The 21,336-nt window shown below is 39.9% G+C and overlaps 1 protein-coding gene across 4 annotated transcripts in view; it reads right to left on the bottom strand.

The window, feature by feature from the left end:
- gle1 (GLE1 RNA export mediator) overlaps positions 1-21,336 on the bottom strand; it is a 59,249-nt gene that overhangs the window by 22,942 nt on the left and 14,971 nt on the right. For 3 of the 4 annotated variants that reach the window (XM_043720576.1, XM_043720578.1, XM_043720579.1), the window contains 7 exons: positions 13,574-13,722; positions 10,046-10,106; positions 7,249-7,503; positions 3,397-3,622; positions 2,043-2,155; positions 1,155-1,224; positions 131-273 (listed from right to left, as the gene is read on the bottom strand). In XM_043720576.1, the coding sequence (XP_043576511.1) occupies positions 131-273; positions 1,155-1,224; positions 2,043-2,155; positions 3,397-3,622; positions 7,249-7,503; positions 10,046-10,106; positions 13,574-13,722 (1,017 nt within the window). The remainder of the gene's footprint in view (positions 1-130; positions 274-1,154; positions 1,225-2,042; positions 2,156-3,396; positions 3,623-7,248; positions 7,504-10,045; positions 10,107-13,573; positions 13,723-21,336) is intronic. The other variant, XM_043720577.1, reaches the window with a different exon arrangement.

Here is a 21,336-nt window from a genome sequence, read left to right as displayed (position 1 = left end):
AAACTTTAAAAAAGAAAATCTGGTCATTTTACCCCATTACTGTTTCTGGGAACGTCCTATGTTCAAAATGACTTCCATATTTTCTGTATCACAACTTTGAATGCACCTCAAAAATACTTTGCACACTCACCACAAATTTTTCTGCTAGTTTGTAACAGACAAAATCTTTCCCTTGTGGGTGTTGAGAAATCGCCACCATCTTCCCACCTGATGATATTTGCTTGCCCAACAGCAGATTATTGATTTTTTCAAAGATTTCACGCAGATGGGACCCTGGAGAGAAAAATGTGGAGAAACTATTTAATTACCTTTCATACTTCAGACATTAACATACTAGAATTTAAGATGATTTACTATGTGCAGCATTTTCATGAAGAGCTAAAATACTTCTTAAATATTAAAACCTACACAAATGCAACTTTTACCTTCACAGTGCATTACTACATTAGTTTTACTGTACTAATGAGGCCACCAATATTTTTGACTGTCCTCATTCTGCAAGGTAAATACAGAAGATGATGGTCACTCAGTTTGAGACGGACATATATCTTGTAATTAAATAGGTCAGAAGATGTCAGGTAATACCTTGCAATTTCAGATTTACATAAACAATTGCTGAACACCAAAGACCAGGAAGCTCTGAATTTCAGTCACCAATCTGCACTGAGTAGCTAGGGTATGGATTGGAGTAAGAACCCTACTCCCACTTCTGGAAAATGCAGGCCAGGTTTCTGATATAAAGAGACCCCTCTCCCCACTAGGTGTGCACGTGCAGACTCCAGAAGGTAGCACATACCAGCCTCAATTATCTTTTTATTCCCTTCTCCTTTCAGTCTTTGATCAACAAAGACTACAAATGTTCACCCAAAAGAAACTTCCAACTGAGCACAATGCAGGAAGATGACTATCCCTTCTGGAACTACAGAACTCTTGCAAGATGTTGATTCCTGCAATAGGCAAGGGATGCAAGAGCAGAAAATAAAAAGATAGAAAAAAAGACAGCAGTGGAATAATGAAACCAAAAAGTGGGCATGTGTTGAAGACAGCAGAAGGACCTTAGGGAAGTGACCAGTGAGGAAGAAGAGGAAGAATACAAAATACATAAATTATGCCATTAAGTCAATAAACCAACCTCAGGGATGATCTTCACTCACCTGCAATGGAGGAGATCTGACCAACAGGAATGGTAGCAGCTTTTTGAAGGTCCATTTTAATCTTCTTCACCTAGAAATGAATGAACATGTAAGCTGTTTTCTCATTATCAAAAAGAAGGAATTTTTTTAAAAATTGATTTGGGTTTGTAACCTGTCTTTCCCTTATATGGCAAGTCTTCAAATAGTCCAGCAAACTGCTTTACAGTATTCTATGCTGTAGGGTGCCGATAACAGTCAGGGGAGTTAGTTGGTACAAAGGATATCCTGTGGAATGAGATGCCCCGGACACCCCTCCCATCATCACACTATCTGTCTTGGAAGGTTAAAGCATCCAATTTTGAAGAATTGGGGTAAACACTGCCATTTAACAAGGTACCCATTTGCCCCTCAAAAGCAAGCATAAATTCTGGTTCCACCATTTTTTCTAATAAGGCAATCCATGTGCCAAGAATATCTATGGCATCCAGAGTTACATGAACAATACCAGAGCTAAAACAGTTAAATTAGGAGAATATGTTATTTAGAATAGACTTGTATTCCCTCAGGTATAGAAGATTAAGGAGTGAATTGATTGAGGTGCTTATGATGATTAAAGGAATTGATGATAGAGTAGAGAGAGAGGACACTATTACCTCTTTGGGGTTTGGTGGTGGTGGTGATGGGTGGGTGGGTAGGGGCTAAAACAAAGAAATAAGCTTCAAATTAGACCTAGTGGAAATCTGCAACACTCTGCCCAAAACACTGCTCAGAATCAACTGAAAATTTCAAATACAGAGAATGATATTCCTCTTCTAATACAATCTAGACAGTGCTAACCATGTTACCAGAGAATAAATCGTGATCAAAAACTCATTACAATTCAAAATGGAAGTACTTGGTTTATTTTACCTTGAAATCCTTACTGTTGTTAAGATCGTTAATGGATGCTGCACATTGGTCACAAATATCCTGCAAATGTTGATACCACTGCATACTGCTTGCATCTGCTTTTATCTGCAGCCCTGTCATTTAATTACAAAAAAATGTTCACCTTGAACTTATCAAAGTTCAGCAGATTTTAAAGTCAGTTTAAAATTTTAAAAAGGCTTGCATTTACAAGCACTTTTCATAACCACTAGACATCTCAAAGGACTTTACAAAGCAATGAATCATTTTTTGAAATGGAGGCACAGTTGCAATGTAGGAAACCCAGAAGCTAATATGTGTACAGCAAGCTCCCACAACCACAATGTGACTTGATAATCTGTTTTTAGTTCAAGTATATATATTGGCTAGGACACTAGGGATAACACCCTTACTGTTCTTCAAAACAGTGTCACGCATCTCCTAAGCCCATCTTCTAAGAGAGATTCTGCTCAATGCTGATATTTGAAACTGAACATAAATTTAGCCTCTGGATCATTAACTTAGTAACATATCCACAAGAATCTACCAACTGACAGGAAACAGTATGGTTTATAAATGACAATCGGATAACTTCATAGTCATTTTTACTGTTAAAAGTGCACTGTAAAAGATAACTCTGCAGGTGTTACATAAAAGAAAGATCCAAACTTAACAGGATAATTTCACATATCAAACTAAAGACCTGACAGATGTGGACTCCAATGAGGAAGGGAAAGAATGTACCAATGACGAATAAGTGAATTGGCTAATTGCTTTCATTTCAGAACCAGCAGCCCCTAGGGACAGTGGAATTTATTCCTGGACTCCATTGTTACGCTGAACCAGAGTGTACATTTGTTTTCTCCTTCCTGTACGGAAGTTGAGGGGTGTTGGTGAAGAATAGCCAATTCTATGATCCACAGCCAACATTAAGCATACTCATTGCTTCAACAATGAATCAAGGAGTCTGTTAGTTAAGTTGGCTGAATGGCTGGTTTTTGATATGCAGAGTGATGACAACTGTAGGTTTTTAGACCCACACCATTCGATTAGATTCCCTACATTATGGAAACAGGCCCTTCAGCCCAAAAAGTCCACACCAACCCTCAGTAGCCCACCCAGACCCATTGCCCTACCCTATATTTACCCCTGACTAATGCACCTAACACTACTGGCAATTTAGCATGGCCAATTCACCTAATCTGCACATCTCTGGATTGTGGAAGGAAACCGGAGCACCCGGAGGAAACCCATGCAGAGAGAATGTCTAAAGACAATGAGGTGTGATGTTTTCCACTCCTGCTCTCTCTGGGATGCCACCCTTCACAATCAATCAGATTTCACACTGACCTTGCACCTTTATAAATACCTTCTTTACGACTGGCTTTCTCTTGTGGCACTGGCTTTTCTACTTCAGCTTTGACTTCCTGCTTTTTCTGAAGTGCTTTCTCCTCCTCCTCCTTTATCCTCTTCTTCTCGGCAGCTGCTGCAGCAATTTTCTCATGCATGTCAGCGATCAGCTCTCGCATTTGCAACAAAGCTCGCTCCGCATTCAGAATGTCCTCCTGAAGTGGTACACCACCCTACATTTGGATAAAAGTGATTTGAGAAAGATAAAAGTTCAAAATGCAACAATTCTTGTTCTGAATGGCAGAGCAGGCTCAACAGACAATACAGTCTACTCCTGTTCCTATCTTAATTTCTTTGCTCAAAGGGCAGTGGCAGTCCTACATCATGCAAACTATCGATCTTCATCATTATCACTTCAGAGCATCAGCAGGTTACTCAGGCAAAGTCAACTGAGCTTTCACCAAAAATCTGCAAACTGGAACTTGCCAAGAGGAATTCATTTTCTTGAAATCAGAATAAGTCATTCAGCCCAACATTCCCACTAATTTGTGTGGGTGCACAGTAACCTAAGAGGTATTCCAAAGGCCTTGCTCTGGAAAAATGTGCGCACCCCCACAGAAAACAATTTAAGCAGCCCACGTGCTGAAGAAGCTTCAAAGAAAACATTGATTCAGCTGAAGCCTGTTTTGCCATCATCTTAAACAGCTTAATTTCATAAATTGATGCCTAACCCTGCAAAGACCTAAACATTAAAAGTTTTAAAACATTCAATTGATCTCCAGCTTCAACAGATTTTTGGAGGAAGAGGATGTCAGATTTCTAATGTTTTCCATCAAGTATTGCTTCTGGATATCATGGCTGAACAACCTAGTCCCAATTTTAAAGGTCTGCTCCTTGTTCTGGATTTTCCCCCATTGGAGCAAATGTTTTCTCTCTATTGACCATCACGACCTTACTCAAATCGCCTCCAAACAGTCTATGATCAGGGGATTAAAACCTTAGGTCTTCGAAACCCTGTCCTCAAAGTAATCCTCTTAACCCCAGTGTCATTGTAGTGAATAAAAGCAAAGTACTGTGGATGCTGGAATCTGAACAATAAACAAAGTACTGGCTTGATTCAGCAGGTCTGATAGCATTTCAAGTTCAATAATGACACTTCTTTGCAACTGAAGGGAGCTGGAAAAAAGTGGTGGGCTTTATGGTGGAGGAACATGTTGAACGGATGAAGATGCCCCAGATCAAAATACAAAATGAGTTCTAATGATAGAAGAGAAAGGCTACGGATGCAGAGGAGGTACTATCGATGAGTGCTAACAGAAAATCTGTCAACTCTCCTGGTAGCAAACCCATGCAAACACAACACATGGTGAGAGGGGGGCAAAAAGAACAGAGTTGACCTGGAATCTTTGAACTTAATATTAAATCCTGAAGGCTATAAAATTCCTAAGCAGAAAATGAGGTGCAATTCCAGCAGCTTGTTTTGGGCTTTGCTAGAACCCTATAGCAGGCCCATAAGACAGAAATATTAACAAAGAGTACTGGTGATTCTGCACTGTATCCCAGTCAACACCATAATGTTCCTGAAGGTGTGGCAACTAGATTCACTGAACTCTAAATGGGGTCAAAGTAGAGTTTTATTCAAATCTATATTTTCCACCTCTTTATAGTCCAGACCATCATTTTTAGGAGAATGTATAGTAGGGCATTGAGAAGTGTCAGCCCAGAATAACGCTATCCAATGTTTTGCTGTTTTAATTACATTGCTGTCAAGAGTAGGAACCAACCAACTGCTGGCATGGCAGAAACGAATCAAAGTTTGGATCTTATTGGCTTGCAATACCCAATGATCTACTAAATGCCCCTTTCATTATCCCCATATTCTTCTTTAAACCTCTCTGTAACCAATGGGATATGTAGGTGTGGAATATGGAGTCCTTTGAGAGGGGAGGAACTTTGTATGTGTGATTCGGTTTTAAACATAAACAATTTATCATGGGCGGCACGGTGACTCAGTGGTTAGCACTGCTGCCTCACAGCACCAGGGACCCGGGTTTGATTCCCATCTCGGGCAATTGTCTGTGTGGAGTTTGCACATTCTCCTGTGTCTGTGTGGATTTCCTCCCACAGTCCAAAGATGTGCAGGTCAGGTGAATTGGTCATGCTAAATTGCATATCGTGTTAAGTACATTAGTCAAGGGTAAATATAAGGTAGAGGTATGGGTCTGGGTGGGTTACTCTTCGAAGGGTCGGTGTGGACTTGTTGGGCTACTTGTTGGACTTGAAAGGCCTATTTCCATTCTGTATGGAATCTAATCTTACTTAAAATTTACTTTTGGATTGCTAAATTAAAAGTGAATTCAGCCAAACAGAACCAGGTACTGTACATTTCTGCATTAGGCTTAACCTTTCCACTTCATTGGGAGGTATATATCAGGAGTCAGGCAAGGGTATTAAACGTTGATGTACCCTGGTTTGTGGACAGAAGTCAAGAAACCAACCAACCATAATATAACTGAATGCTCCAATAGGCACAAAGGACTGAAGAGCCTATTCTGACATTCCTTGAATGCAGTCTAATAACTTATATGTTAAATACAAAAGATGAATCTGATGTGGAACAACTATTTGTGCTCCTACTCACCACATTTCCAAAAATCTGTCCAAATAAACTTTGCATTAAAATAAATTTACCAGTCAAAAAATTCTTTATACAACAAATTAAATTCAAGACACTTCTGAAAACCTCTCTGTTTGAAACTATTCCAACGGTTCCTTGTGTGGCACAAAGACAAGATTTGTTTCCTATGCTGTGTGAAGTGACTTGGGATAATTAAGTACACTAAAGACATTAAGTAAGGCACCATGAGAACCAACAAACAAGGAAACCAACACTTCTGAATTGAGCCAGTGTCTGAATTTGGTTCAGAGGCTTCAAGCCAAAATACAGTAAAAAGCCAGTTTTCTCCTTTCCTGATTCTCAGATGTTGACTCCATTCAAAGTTAGGTTTCCATGGACACAGGGATGTTTCTAGTAACTATTTTCAGCAAAGACTAAAAACAAGGTTAACTGGCAACTGAATGGTGGTGGGGAGAGGAGAGTAGTTAGAAAGAAGCCTAATTAACAACAGGTGCATGCATACACATACACATATATTAGAGACATTTTTAATCAACCTGTTCAGACATGTTATAATACATGTCTGAGACAGGTAGCAATGGAACCCAGACCAGGTAAAGAGATTACCCATGCATCACAAAGGTCTTCACACACATTACATATTCAGTAGATTGGAGTGTAACACTGTGGGCAACTTCTTCTCTTAGCTATGCCCCAAGGCACTGAGGAAAATAATCAAACACAATTGAAAACTGCATAAAGAAAGTTAAAAATCACAACACCAGGTTACAGTCCAACAGGTTTATTTGGAAGCACTAGCTTTTGAAGCACTGCTGCTTCATCAGGTGGTAGTCACCTGATAAAGGAGCAGCACTGGTGTTGTGATTTTTAACTTTGTACACTCCAGCCCAACACCGACACATCCAAAACATAAAGAATAGGTAATCAATAACCTTGTGGAAATTCTTTAAGGAGGGGGACCTTGCAGAGTAGCTTTGGAAGGGTACTCCAGTGTATTCAATCAAGACAGCTGCAGGCAGAGCCATTAATAGAATTGTTAAAACCAAAGATGAGCAAAAGACAACAATTGGAGGAGAGTAGAGATCTGTTGGAAATCATCTAACTCAGTGAAGGCTGGCTGATATCATCTGGGATCTTCCTCCAACTCCTCCACCTCCCACTTATTTAGGATTTAACACTGATAAAACTTTAATGTCAAACTCATTGATGCAATGCACAAACCTCTGATGTGAGCTTAATCACTCCTGACACCAGGCTACAAAGCTGATTGCCGCGGTTACTGTATCCCGAAAGGTCCAGCCCCACCAGCTCCTTCTGCTTGAAGTAGGGCTCAATCTGCAGGTTCAGATGCAGCACCTCTGCCTGGATGCAATTCAGCTTCCGAACACGTTCCCGGCTCTCTGCCTGCTTCTGACGCTCGAGTTCCTCCTGGCGCAGTCGCTGTTGCTCAGCTTCTCGAAGTTTCAGATTTAGATTCTTCAGGAAATGGAGAAAACACAAAAAAAGAGAGAGACATGCAAGCATGAAGAAAGGAACATTTTGATAAAAAAAATCATCTTTCATGACCATGAGATTTTCCAAATTGCTTTCCAACTACTTGAAATACATCCAGAAATGTTGCCACATGTTTTGAATGGTGTAATTCAGCCCACATGCATGCAAATAACTTCCACAAACAGTAACATGATAATAACCTGATCTGATCCGATAGCTAATCTGATTGATCGATAGCAGTCAGGATACTAGGGAGAATTTACTCCACAGTTTGTTGTTCTTCAAACAGCACCACAGCATGTTTTAAGAGCCTTTGACGAGTGCTTTAAGATTTTTTAAAGATTGCTTTACTAATGAGCCATAACTAAAAATAAAATTTGACTTGTCACGCTTTCCAGAGCTGTTTTCAAGGTTGGTTGTTTGGAAAATGCAGAGATCAATGCCCCCAGCTTTGAAATATGTCAGAGGATCTTTGCTAACCACATAAGAAGGGGCAGGCAGGCATAACCTAAGTTTAGCATCTCATCCAATGACAGCATTGCACTGTCTGAATAAAGATATTAAACTGGATGGAGAAATTAGATGCTAGTGCAGTAAAGACACACAAACAGGGGGACAGGATGGGATAGTGGTAATCCACAAGCCCAGAGTAATGCTCTGGGGTCATGGGTTCCCATTAAAGCAACTGGTGGCATTTAAAACCCAAAGAATAAATCTGGAATTGAAAGCTAGTAGCAGTAATGGTAAATTTGAAACTACTAAGTGCTATAAAACCCACCTGATTCTCTAATATCCTTTAGGGAAGAATATTTGTCATCTTTATATAGTTTGATTTAGATGTGACTTCTGACCCATAACAGTGTGGCTGATTCTTAATTGCTTTCTGCAATGGGCAAGGAAGCCAATCGGTTCAAGGGAGACTAGGAATAGACAATAAATGGCAGCTTTGTCAGTAACCCTACATTTTATGAAATAATAAAGAAAAATAGCTTGAAGGATATGAGTGACAGATGTATGATTGGCTTTCGGAAGTTTCACTTTACTGAAAGTCATCAAAAACTACAACAGTTTGAAAAACAGGTCAGACACTGAGAAGACAGCACTTCTTTTTTAAAAACGCAAGGCTAGATGTTGTAAGACGAAGTGGCAGATTTGGCATTCTGGAAGGTAAGAGTGATTGAAGTTCCTTTGTCCCTTTTACTTTTGAGTGGGCAGAAAGAGCTTGTTCCCTGTAGCCAGCCAGCTTACTCTCATTGTGAAGACTCTCAGACGTGGAAACAGACCACTTGTGTACCATACTAGAAATACTCCAGCACTCAAGACCCTTAGGCATTAAGCAGGATGGAAGGAAAAGCAAGGTGTGGTGGGGTGTGGGGGTTGCAGGGATGTGAGGAACTAAAAAGTAAACAAGTCTGCTAGAGAAGACTAAAAGGTCCCACTCATCTTAAAACTTTGCTTTTGAGTGATGCTAAAAGTTTCTTTTTTAAACATTCCATTTCCAGACTAAAGAAGAACCAAAGGGAAAACAATTCTTGAGGTTGGACAAATCCCAATAATCAGAAAAGAGAGGACTGATCCAACATTCAAGAGTGACATTAAATGATGATTCTGTGGCTTTCAAAGCTAGTTTTTCAAATATGCAGTGCATTTTCAATTATAAATTACAACATGGAAACCGATCTTTCAACCCAAGCTGTTCATGTCGGTATTTATCCTGTGAACAGTATCCTAACCCAATATGCCGTGCCTCTGTATTAAAGTCATAGAGATGTACAGCACGGAAACAGACTCTTCGGTCCATGATATTCCAACCCAATCTAGTCCCACATGCCAGGTCCTGGCCCATATCCCTCCAAACCCGTATTCCTTTAATTCCCAAGTCCTCTCACTTCTATTGCTAAATATTGACATGATCTCTGCTTCAACTGTTAACTCTAGCTCTGTGCATCTTAGAGTACTACTGAGCATCTCACTCCTCTTGGCCTTGGGATTTTTTTCTGCCTTATCTTGGATTTTCATTTGCGAGTATGATCTGCATGTGTCTGTGTACTTGTGCGTCATTAGCCAGGAGTGGATGAGAGTGATATATAGAAGTGCCATGTGAGACCTGATGGACTAGCTATTTTATTTTGTACTTGTGATTTCATACAACACTCTTAAAACTAAAATGTTTCTCCTTTCTCTCTGTCCTAAATCCATTGCCAATTTTAAAATACCTCCCATATTCTTCTTTATGCCTCTCTGTATCCAATGAGATTCGTAGCACAAGTTCTTTGAGAGGGGAGGAATTTTGCACATTTGTGTTTTAAATATAAACCACAAATTCACTTTTGAACTGCAAAAATAAAAGTGAATTCAGCCAAACACTTCTGCATTAGGCTTAATTTTTCCACTTCAATGGGAGATGTGTGTTAGGAGTCAGGAGTCAGTTAAAATATCTTCAATCATCCAGTAATTTTCCAATGAAAACTAGGCTTATTGATGGCTCTGCAAAAGAGCACGCTCACATTTCACTGCTCTGTACCTTAGCTCTGCGACGATGCTCTTCCTTTAGCTTTTCTTGACGTCCTTGGGCTTCAATTGACCTGGAAAAGGTTTTAGATATCAGATGCCATGCTTCTCGCCTTTCCCCAAGTGAAAGAGTTTACAGACCTGTCATATTTGTGTACAAGATAGAAAGTATTTGCAGGGCTTCAGGTGCATAGAAGTTTACTATATAATTATCAGATTTGATAGAAAATAGGTTTTTTTTGGCTTATTCAAGCGATGTATACGTCACTAGAGAGGTCAGCATTTATTGTCCATCCATAATTACTGAGGAGATGGTGGTGACCATCTTCTTCAACCATTATACGCCATATATTGTAGGGAAATTCAAAGTTATTAGTTAGGAATTTAACCTAGTGAAATTGAAGAAAGGACAATATTTTTCCAAGTGAATAAAGGGTGTAACATGGACAACTTTCAGTGATAATGCTCCTATCAATAACGTAATTGTCCTACAAAGTGACAAAGACTGCAACTTTTGTTGGTACGATTAATGAAGACATAGTGAGAGGCTGCAGTACATCTTGAAAATGGCACCCAGTATTTCCACTGTGCACCAGTTGTAGGAAGAGTGCATGGTTATGCTAATAGATGTCAAAGAGGTCCAATCAGGTGGGCTATTTAGTCATGGATTGCAAGTTTTAGAGTTGCTGGAATTATACTTCTCCAGGTAAGCAAGGGAGCATTCCATCCCACTCGCGACTTGTGCCTTGTGGAAGTAATTTGGCAAGTCAGGTGGTGTGTCAGAATTTTATGAATTTAAGTAACTATGAAATCACTTTGGGCAACCAGTTAACGAACAACTTGGAAGGGAGATCCTGACAGATTTATTCAAAATCATGTTAGGCTAATATTTCTGCTTATAAAGAATAAATAGGAAAACTAATGACTCCAGATGTGTAAGTTGAAATCAGGACTGTCTGATACACTAAAGAAAAACTTCCAAGAGCACTCCGAGATTAAACCAAACATATCCACAATGCCAAAGTAATGACTGTTCAAGAGTGAAAGGATTTCTGAAGGAAACTGTCACAGCAATGACAGTTCATCAGCTCCTCTTCTCGCCAACATATAAGAAACAATTGATTTCATCTTGCCTACATTAAAAAATTCAGTTTAAACAATGTGTCCTTCAAAATATTGCCATTTCAAGCTACCGATGTTAAAAAACAAAATTGCATTTCTATACCCCATCAGATTAGCTTATTTTTTTCAGGGGTGAGTAGCTCAGTTGGCTGGATGGTTGGCATGCAATGCAGTGTTCACCAACAGTGTGGGTTCAATTTCTGCACTAAGTTTATCAAGACGGCTCCAATTTCTCAAACTCAGCCCTTGCTGGAGGCGGGGTAGCCACAGATAAATTCACCACAAATCATCTCACTCTGTTTTATTTTGTGCTTGTAATTTCATACAACACTCAAAAATTTAAAAATTCTCTTTTCTCCCTGTCCTAAATCTCTTAAATTTAATCATATCTAGGTCCCCTTGGTCACTGGAAAAACCGCATCCACGGTCACATCCATTGACAATTTTAAAATATCTCCCATATTCTTCTTTATGCCTCTCTGTATCCAAGTAGCACAGGGGGGGGACTTTTGTGTTTTAAGCACTTGTGTTTTAAATATAAGCAGTTTGTTTAAAATTCACTTTTGGATTGCAAAAATGAAACTGAATTCAGCCAACAGAACCAGGTACTGTACACCTCTGCATTAGGCTAAATCTTTCCACTTCATTGGGCAGTGTGCATTTGGAGTCAGGAGAGAGCAGTTCCTGTAGTGCACTGGAATTATGGCAACTTTACTTTTGCTGAAGAACAACTTTTAAAGCCTAACAGACTGCAGATGCTGGGAATATGAAATTAAAAAAGTTCAGGAAAAATTTAAGATATCGGTGCAGCATCACTTTTGTTGAAAGGTTCATCGAACAGAAACATCAATTTTCTTTCTTTCCATTTTTGCTTCATAGATGCTTAAACAGACAACAGACTATCCGATTTATGCACAGCTAAGGTCTGTTAGAACCCTTGCTAATTTGTCATTTTTTAAATCATTTTTAATTAAGAGCTATGAACTGAAAACAACAGCTTGTTTCAAAAACAAAGAGAACAAACAAACTGATATTTGCTTACAAGGTCAGGCCTGAAAGGTAATTGCAGTTTGATTTTTATTCAAAGTACACTTTTAATGTTTGAACTCTGGAAAGGCATTATGCTCAAACAGATGGCAGATGCTTGAATGTTAATGCCAATCAACCTAACAAAAAAAATGTTGAACAGAAACAGAAAACAAAGCTTGAACCAGTATTAAACTGGTTTTGAACTTTGCATTTGGTCAGAAGGATTGTAGCTGTCAGAGCTACAGAACAGAAGCTTGACTGTTCTCTGGTTATTCTCTCATTGTCAACTTATTGAAAGTTCGGAGGATAGAATAAGTCATAAGAATGAAATAAATATTCTTAGAACCTAATGAAGCTGTTTAAATTGACTGGTGTCTTCAGAAACCAAGATATAATTCCACATGGCTGTGATATTACAGATTGTGTGACTGCTTAAGTGAACTGGTCTGTTACATCTCTTACTTTTCTTTTGATTTAACGTTTAACATCATGCTGGTCTGTCTTTGTAAGACAGAGGCCAAGAATCAAAGATGATTGAATTTAAATCGTAGCCATCCATTAGATGACCTTGTAGATTAACTCAATTAAAGCTATTGTATTATTAATAAATTATTAATATATTTAGAAGTTATACATTGGTATCTGGTATCAGTTATTCACAAAGTCTGGCATTTGTGATTTAAAAGGTCTGGTTAAGAATCATGGGGGCAATTTTGAGGATCATTAAGTATTTTAATTTTACTGTATTGCAAATATGGGGATAGGGAGGCTGATTTGATTTGGCTGTCTGCATTTGTGTCATGACAGGTTCCAGAAGCAATAGCGGGAGAAAGAATCGATAATTTGTCTTCAGGACATTGGTTGAGGGACAAATATTAGCCAGAACACCACAGAGAACCCACCTGCTCTCTGAAATAGTGCCATGGGATCTTTTAAATCCACCTTAAAGTGGGGAGTGGAAGCTGACAAGGTCTGGGTTTAGAAATCTCATCCAAGAGGCAGAACATTCAGTAGTGCAGCAATCCCTACTCAAAACTCTGGACCGGGGCTTGAACCAATGATTCCTTGTTGTGATAGGCCTGTGGATGCTAAAGAGTTAGAGGACAGTGTTAGAGAGGGAAGAGAGGAAAATTCATTAATTATTGATTACTAAATTGCAATCAACCCCTTTGCAGGAGGATTGGTGGAAAAGGGGACAAGTATAAAAGAAAAGTAGAAGCTGAATAAGTATTTCAATACAAATTACTTTAAGATTACCCTCTCCATCCATGATCACCAACAAGGATGACTAATAAAGGCTCTACTCTATTATTTAGCTAAATAGCACAAGAGAAAACTTGGAAATATCTTCACCATGCCCCACACTGGAGCACACTCTGACAGATCCTACCCTTTCTCCATCATATCACGCATCTTCTCATATTCCTGACGTTGTTCAAGCTCCAGGGATTCTTCAAATCGTTTCAACAATTCAGCTGCTGTGTTTGAAAAACTCTGAACGCTTCTCTGATGTAGTTCCTGGCGATGCTTCATTTCAGCCTAGATAGAATGAAGAGGAATTTTGAATCAATTCTGCATTTGAACACACACTTAGAACTTCATAATATGCTTCAAGATCTGAAATATAGCAGTCAAATACATACAGTAAGATTTCACAAATCGCCACTTGTCTACAACAGTTCAGGAAGGCAGTTCACAGGCAATGAGAGATGGGCAATAAATGCTGCCTCTACCAGATTTCTCTCATCTCTGAATTAATAAATTGCAATTTTCATCAGTTTTTTTCATATTAAACTGTTTGACACATGGCTTTGGGACACTTGTATACCTGGTGATGCACAAATATCATAACTAGGTGGCAAAGAATGGAAAAGCCTGGGGACTTTACCTGTTGATCTTTGGTTGTAACATCTTTAAGCATATTACAAAGCAATTGCTCAGTGGTTCTTGCAACAATCTCATTATTAAAGCAATTTTGTCACCCACAGATATTTTGACTGGGGAAACAACAAGACACTATACCTGCCCAAAGTAGTAAAACAAGTTTTATTTAAACTTCAAGTTAAGATTTTCATTATTTTCACATCTACTAGATAAAGCATTGATGACGGAGAGTAGTCTCAAATGGTCAGATTCTGTTGTGTAGATTTGAACTATTTCTGCTTGTGGAGTTCAAGACTATGGAGCAAAACTTTAAAATTATGAAAATTGCAAACACTTCTATACTTGAGAAGTTAGAGAAAAGGAATAGAGTGCAAGGCTATGGATAGATGATGGAGGGAGGATATATATGTAACTGCTCCTTTAGACGTCCAGCACAGACATGATAAGCTGAATGTTCTCCTTCTGTGCAGTAATCATTCTATGCAATGAATCTTCTTCCACAAATAGCAACTAGTGATGCTCAACTAGTTCTTAAAGTTAAATCTAAAAGAAATATATTTTTGCTGACTACAGGCATTAAGTGTTATGGGACAGTGATAAGTATGTGGAGTTAGGTCACATCAGCCACAGTGCCATTGAATGACAAGAGAATGAGCTTGAGATAATTGCCTTGAAGCTCCCACAAGTGGGAACGAAGCAAAGGCATCTGTTATTACAAATATGGCTTGTTTTCTCTACTCGGCTGGCAGATGATATGTCACCAAGTTATAAAGACAGCTGATCAAAGATGGAGAAACACTGGGTAAGATTGACAAAAGCAAAATGCTATGGTTATTAAAAACCTGAAATAAAGAGAGAACTGCTAGAAACACTCAGCAAGGCTGGTAGCATCTGAGTAGAGAGGGAAATATAACTTTTAATAGGCTCTGATAAAATGTTAAGTGCTGAGCATTTGCTGTATTTTCTGCCTTTATATGCAACAAGGGGTAAACTTGTAGTGTATTGGGATAATTATGAGATGGGGATGGGGGGATTGAAAGATCAAAGAAGCAGCAAAGTGCCATCTGATGTTGACTCCTTGAAACCTGGACAATGATTTGACCAAAGTCACTGGCACGGGAAGAATGAGCCAAAAGGCCTTCTTTTGCACTGCATCGTTATTTGATAGTGTCTTTCATTATAAACCACATAACCTATTATGGTTACAGCAAACCTGGCACAAGTGTTTGAAATCCCACTGCCTGTGTAACCACACAAAGACATTCCTCAGGAAGGAGTAATGGGAGGGAAGAAAAACAGATGTAGGCTTCTTCAACTAATGCCTACACACTGAACAACCAGGAAACAAATGTATATGTAGAACTATGAAGAAATAAAAACATGCAGAACTTGGATAAGAAACTCAGTTTGGTTGCTAAGACAAAATTATTTCATCTCTCAAGGTGATTCGGCATCTGGCAAAGTTAAAGATTTGCAATGTTGAATAACACTTGGAATTGGTTGAATTTGAAAGTTCCAAGACCTGCCTGGAATACCAAAGGAAGATGCAGAGCATTGTTTGAGTTCATGGCTAAGATATGTGAAGCAATTATTAAACAAATTATAACATTTATAAGAAGGATGGGAACATGAGGTGTAGTTGCAGTGCAGAAGAGAATAAGAGTACGGAGGACAGGGACAGGATTTCACGGTCACAGAAATGTGCTGGTAGACAGCAAGCTGGTTTCAAGTGTGTCTACTTCAATGCCAAAAGTATCCAAAATAAAGTAGGTGAGCTTACAGCATGGATAGATACCTGGGACTTCGATGTTGTGGCCATTTCAGAGACATGGATAGAGCAGGGTGAGGAATGGATGTTGCAGGTTCCAGGGTTCAGATCTTTCATTAAGAACAGGCCAGGTGGTAAAAGACGGGGAGATGTGGCCTTGTTAGTCAAGGATAGTATAACGGTAGCTGAAAGAACCTTTGATGAGGACTCATCTACTGAGGTAGTATGGGCTGAGGTTAGAAATAGGAGAGGAGAGGTCATACTGCTTGGAGTTTTTTATAGGCCTCCGCTGAGTTCCCGGGAGGTGAAGGAGAGGATTTGCAAAATTATTCTGCGTAGGAGTGAAAGGAACAGAGTGGTCATTATGATGGTCTTTAACTTTCCCAACATTGACTGGAAATGCTATAACTCTACTACGTCAGATGGATCAGTTTTTGTCCGATGTGTACAGGAGGGTTTCCTGACACTGTGTTGAGGGGCCGACAAGAGGGAGGCTGCACTGGATTTGGTGCTTGGTAATGAACCAAGCCAGGTGTTTGATTTAGTTGTGGGTGAGTACTTTGGAGAGAGTGATCATAATTCAGTTACATTTAGTTTAGCAATGGAAAGGGATAGATACATGCCACAGGTCAAGAGTTATCAATGGGGAAAGGGCAATTATAATGTGAATTAGGCCAGAATTAGGATGCATAGAATGGGGTAGCAAAATGCAGGGGATGCAGACAATGGAATTGTGGAGCTGGTTGAAAGAACAGATATTGCATGTCCTTGATAGGTATGTCCCTGTCAGGCAGGGAGGAAGTGATAAGGTAAGGGAACTTGTTTTACTACAGAAATTGCATCTCTTGTTAAGCAGAAGGAGGTGGCTTATGTGTTGATGAGGCAGACGAGGCGATAGAGAGTTACAGATTAACTAGGAAAGATTTAAAGAGAGAGTCAAGAAGAGCAAAGAAAAGACATGAGCAGTTTTTAGCAAATAGAATAAAGGAGAACCCTAAAGCTTTCTATAGTTATGTGACGAATAAAAGGATGACGAGGGTAGGAATAGGGCCAGTCAAAGACAGAAGTGGGAAGTTGAGTGTGGACCCTGTGGAGATTGGAGAGGTGCTTAACAAAATTTCTCATCGGTTTTCACTCAGGAAACGGAGAATATTGTAGAGGAGAAGAATGAGATATGAGATATTAGACTAGAAAGGATGGAGGCTAGATACGAAGAGGTGTTATCAAGTCCCCTGGGCTGAATGCAATTTATCCGAAGATTCTCTGGGAAGCTGGGGGAAGATAACAAAGCCTTCGGCTTTGATATGTGAGTTGTCAACGTCTACAGGTTTAGTACCGCAGGACTGGAGGATTACAAATGTTGTGCCCTTGTTCACAGTCAGTAGAGATGACCCAGGTAATTATAGACCAGTGAGCCTTACTTCTGTTGTAGGAAAGGTTTTGGAAAGGATTATAAGAGATAGGATTTATAAATCATCTAGCAAGCAACAATTTGATTTCAGATAGTCAAATGGTTTCATCAAGGGCAGGTCATGTCTCGCAAACCTCATTGAGTTTTTTGAGAAGTTGACCAAACATGTAGATGAGGGTAGGGCAGTTTACGTGGTGTACATGGACTTCAGTAAAGCCTTTAATAAGGTTCCACATGATAGGCTGTTGGAGAAAATGCAGAAGCATGGGATTGAGGGTGATTTAGCAGTTTGGATTAGAAACTGGCTTTCTGAAAGAAGGCAGTGAGCAGTGGTTGATGGAAAATATTCAGCCTGGAGTCTGGTTACTAGTGGTGTGCCACAAGGATCTGTTTTGGGATCACTGCTGTTTGTCACTTTCATAAATGACTTAGACGCAGGCATAGATGGATGGGTTGGTACGTTTGCATGACACTAAAGTTGGTGGAGTAGTGAACAGTGTGGAAGAACATTGCAGGTTGCAGGGGGACTTGGATAAACTGCAGAATTGGGCTGAGAGGTGGCAAATGGAGTTCAATGCAGACAAATGTGAGGTGATTCATTTTGGGAAGAATAACAGGAAGGCAAAGTACTGGTTCAATGGAAAGACTCTTGGTAGTGTGGATGTACAGAGGGATCTTGGAGTTCATGTACATAGATCTCTGAAAGTTGCCACCCAGGTTGATAGTGCTGTTAAGAAGGCCTACAGTGTGTTAGGTTTCATTGGTAGAGGGATTGAGTTCCAGAAACGCAATGTTATGCTGCAAGTATACAAAACGCTAGTGCAGCCGCACTTGGAATATTGTGTACAGTTCTGGTCGCCCCATTACAAGCAGGATTTGGAAGCATTAGAAAAGTTGTAGTGGAGATTTACCAAGATGTTGCCTCGTCTGGAGCGAAGCTCTTTTGAGGAAAGGCTGAAAGACGTGGGTCTGTTTTCATTGGAAAGAAGAAGCTTAAGAGGGGATTTGATAGAGACATACAAGATGATCAGAGGATTAGATAGGGTGGACAGTGAAAGTCTTTTTCCTAGGATGATGATGTCAGCTTGTACGAGGGGCATAACTACAAATTGAGTGGTGATAGATTTAAGACAGATGTCAGAGGCAGGTTCTTTACGCAGAGTGATAAGGGCGTGGAATGCCCTACCTGCCAATGTAGTTAACTCAGCCACATTAGGGAGATTTAAACAATCCTTGGATAAGCACATAGATGATGATGGGATAGTGTAGGGGGATGAGCTTGAACACTGCAATTGTCTCTGCTTCCACCATCTCCTCTGGCAGCATGTTCCATGCACTCTCCACCTTTTGTGTGAAAATCTTGCCTCACACATCTCTTAAACTCCACCCTTGCCCACAATTTGAACCTGTGTCCCCTAGTAATTGACCCATCCACCTTGGGAAAAAGCCTCATACTTTCCACTCAAACCGTGCCATTCACAATCTTATAAATTTCTTTTAGGTTGCCCCACAGCCTCCTGCATTCCAGTGAAAACAAACCCAGTCTATCCAGTCAAACTGAGTTGCATGCTTGACCATTTCAGAGTACAGGTCAGAGTCAACCATATTACAATGTGCCTGGAGTCACACGTGGGCCAATCTTGGTCAGGATGGCAGATTCCCTTCCCTAAAGGACATTAGACAACCAGATGGGCTTTTAACAATGATACTTTCATTGCCACTATGTGACTAGTTTTATTATGCAGATTTAATGAATTCAAATTCAATCAGCTGCCTTGGTGGGATCCCAACCCATGTCACCAGAGCATTAGCCCGTGCCTTGGCAAAACTAGTCCAGTGCAACTATCACCAAGTCATCATCTCCTCATTTATTTCTACCATATTTTAGCTTGCAAATTCTTTCATTGCTTCAATGAGATGGTTTTTCCTCTAACATTTTTCGAGTAAACTCTTTCTAGGTCAGCCAGTAATCATCAACTTCGGTTGTTTTGTTCCTTTTATTTGTTCATCCCTCACACTTACAAAATACTTATCTTTTGATCTTCAAACGTTCAGAACCATGACATGAATTTGTTACTGACAAGCTTCAAAGTGCTATCCCTGATTCTCAAAGCTGTTTTGTACTAAGTATTGAAGACCCCCAAGAAACTAAGCTTAGTAACTGATGAGACTCATACGGAATCTTTGGAATTCCCTCCCAAGACAACTGTGGAGATCAGTTACTGAGTATATTCAAGATTGAAATTGACAAATTGAAGTCATAGAGCTGTAAGTACAGAAACAGACCCTTTGTTCCAGCTTGTCCATGCTGACCATACATCCTAAATAAATCTAGTCCCACTTGCAACCACCTGGCCAATATTCGTCTAAACCCTTCCAATGTTGTAATTGTATCAGCCTCCAGCTCATTCCATGCATGCATCACCCTCTGCATGAAAAAGTTGCCCCTTAGGTCCCTTTTAAATCTTTCCCCCTCACCCTAAAGCTATGCCTTCTAATTTTGGACTTCTCCACTCCAGGGAAAAGACCTTGTCTATTTACCCTATCTATGCCCCTCATGATTTTATAAACGTACACAAGATCACTCCTCAGCCTCTGACACTGCAGGGAAATAGCCCCAGCCTATTCAGCCTCTCCCGACAGCTCAAACCATCCAACCCTGGCAACATCCTTGTAAATCTTTTCTGAACCCTTACAAGTTTCACAACATTCTTCTGATAGGCAGGAGGCCAGAACTGGCAGGACAGAGGTGGTGGAACAAAGTCAGGGGGGGGGGTTGAATTTTTGACTAAGGCAACTATCACGGCAGTAATCAGAGATGAAACAACTGAAGAATCATCCAGTGAGCCTTTGTGAGTGGAGCTAAGAAATAAGAAGTGGATGGTAACGTTATTGGGGGTTGTACAATAGTCAACAGGAATTAGAGGAACAAACATGCAAGGAGATTGGGGAGACTTGCAGAAGCAAAAGGATTGTCATAGTAGGAAATTTTAATTTTCCTAATATAGAGTGGGACTGCCCAAGCATTAAGAGCTTAATTGGAGTGGAATTTGTTAAGTGCATTCAGGAAAGTTTCCTCGCCGTATACAGAGGTTCTTACTTGGGAAAGGGCAAAACCCGACAGGACAGGTGATGGAGGTGACAGGGGGGGAGCACTTTGAGACCAGTGACCATAGCTCTATTAATTTTTAAACAGTTATGGAGAGAGACATAACTGGTCCACAGATTCAAGTTCTAAAGAGGGGCAAGGTGAATTTTGATCGAACTGGACACGTTAAAGTACCTATCCCAGACGGCTCAGGGAATCTCTAATGGACTCAACTTGTAAGCCTCTCTTGGTTTGTTCCGGAGATCGTACTCTGTGGCAGTCAAGAGTATAAAACTCTTACAGACAATTTAGTTTAAATTGTCTTTAATTTACCTTTATTGACCAACTGCATTACTATAACACAGACACCTACAAGCCAGGCTTGAGCTAAGGCTCTAAAACCATTAGCAGAGTACCGACGCCAGCTCTTACCCCGAAGAGCTCTCTCAGGTTTCTCCCCTTATTGCTGCAAACAAGCTGTCTTTATACTGAATTTAGCATTAAAATTACAAAAACACCACATTTCCTTAATCAGATAAGAAGCAATAAAATGGGAGAAGTTTGCAGAGAAAGAGAAACTCATTGACAGGTCTGAGTATGCATGACTAATTAAGTTACAAGCACATCAAAGTGGGAAACCTTGATCAAGCCAGGCCAAATGGTCAATTTCTTTGGCTGGTACATCATAATGACAGATTAATCTAAACTATGTGGAAAAGGTCATGAGGTAACCGCGCTCAGCTAACACGCCCAGTATCTTTGTCCGACAAAATGGCTTTTTCTTTTAAAATCATCTTAGATTCCTAGAATGCAAATTAAATTCATAACATTCCTGGATCTCGAGCTCCAGCGAACAACATACCAACATTTAATCCATTACAAGCCAGTGTTCACTCAAATCAGACCACAAAGAGTTAATCTTTCCACTAGCTTCTGTTCACTCACCCTCTCTCTCTCTCTCTCTCTCACACACTCACACACACACACACACACACACACACA

Source organism: Chiloscyllium plagiosum, chromosome 30, assembly GCF_004010195.1.
Source record: "Chiloscyllium plagiosum isolate BGI_BamShark_2017 chromosome 30, ASM401019v2, whole genome shotgun sequence".
Lineage (NCBI taxonomy): Eukaryota > Metazoa > Chordata > Chondrichthyes > Orectolobiformes > Hemiscylliidae > Chiloscyllium > Chiloscyllium plagiosum.
Note: the sequence above shows the minus strand (reverse complement) of the source record. Positions and strands in the feature narration are given on the sequence as shown.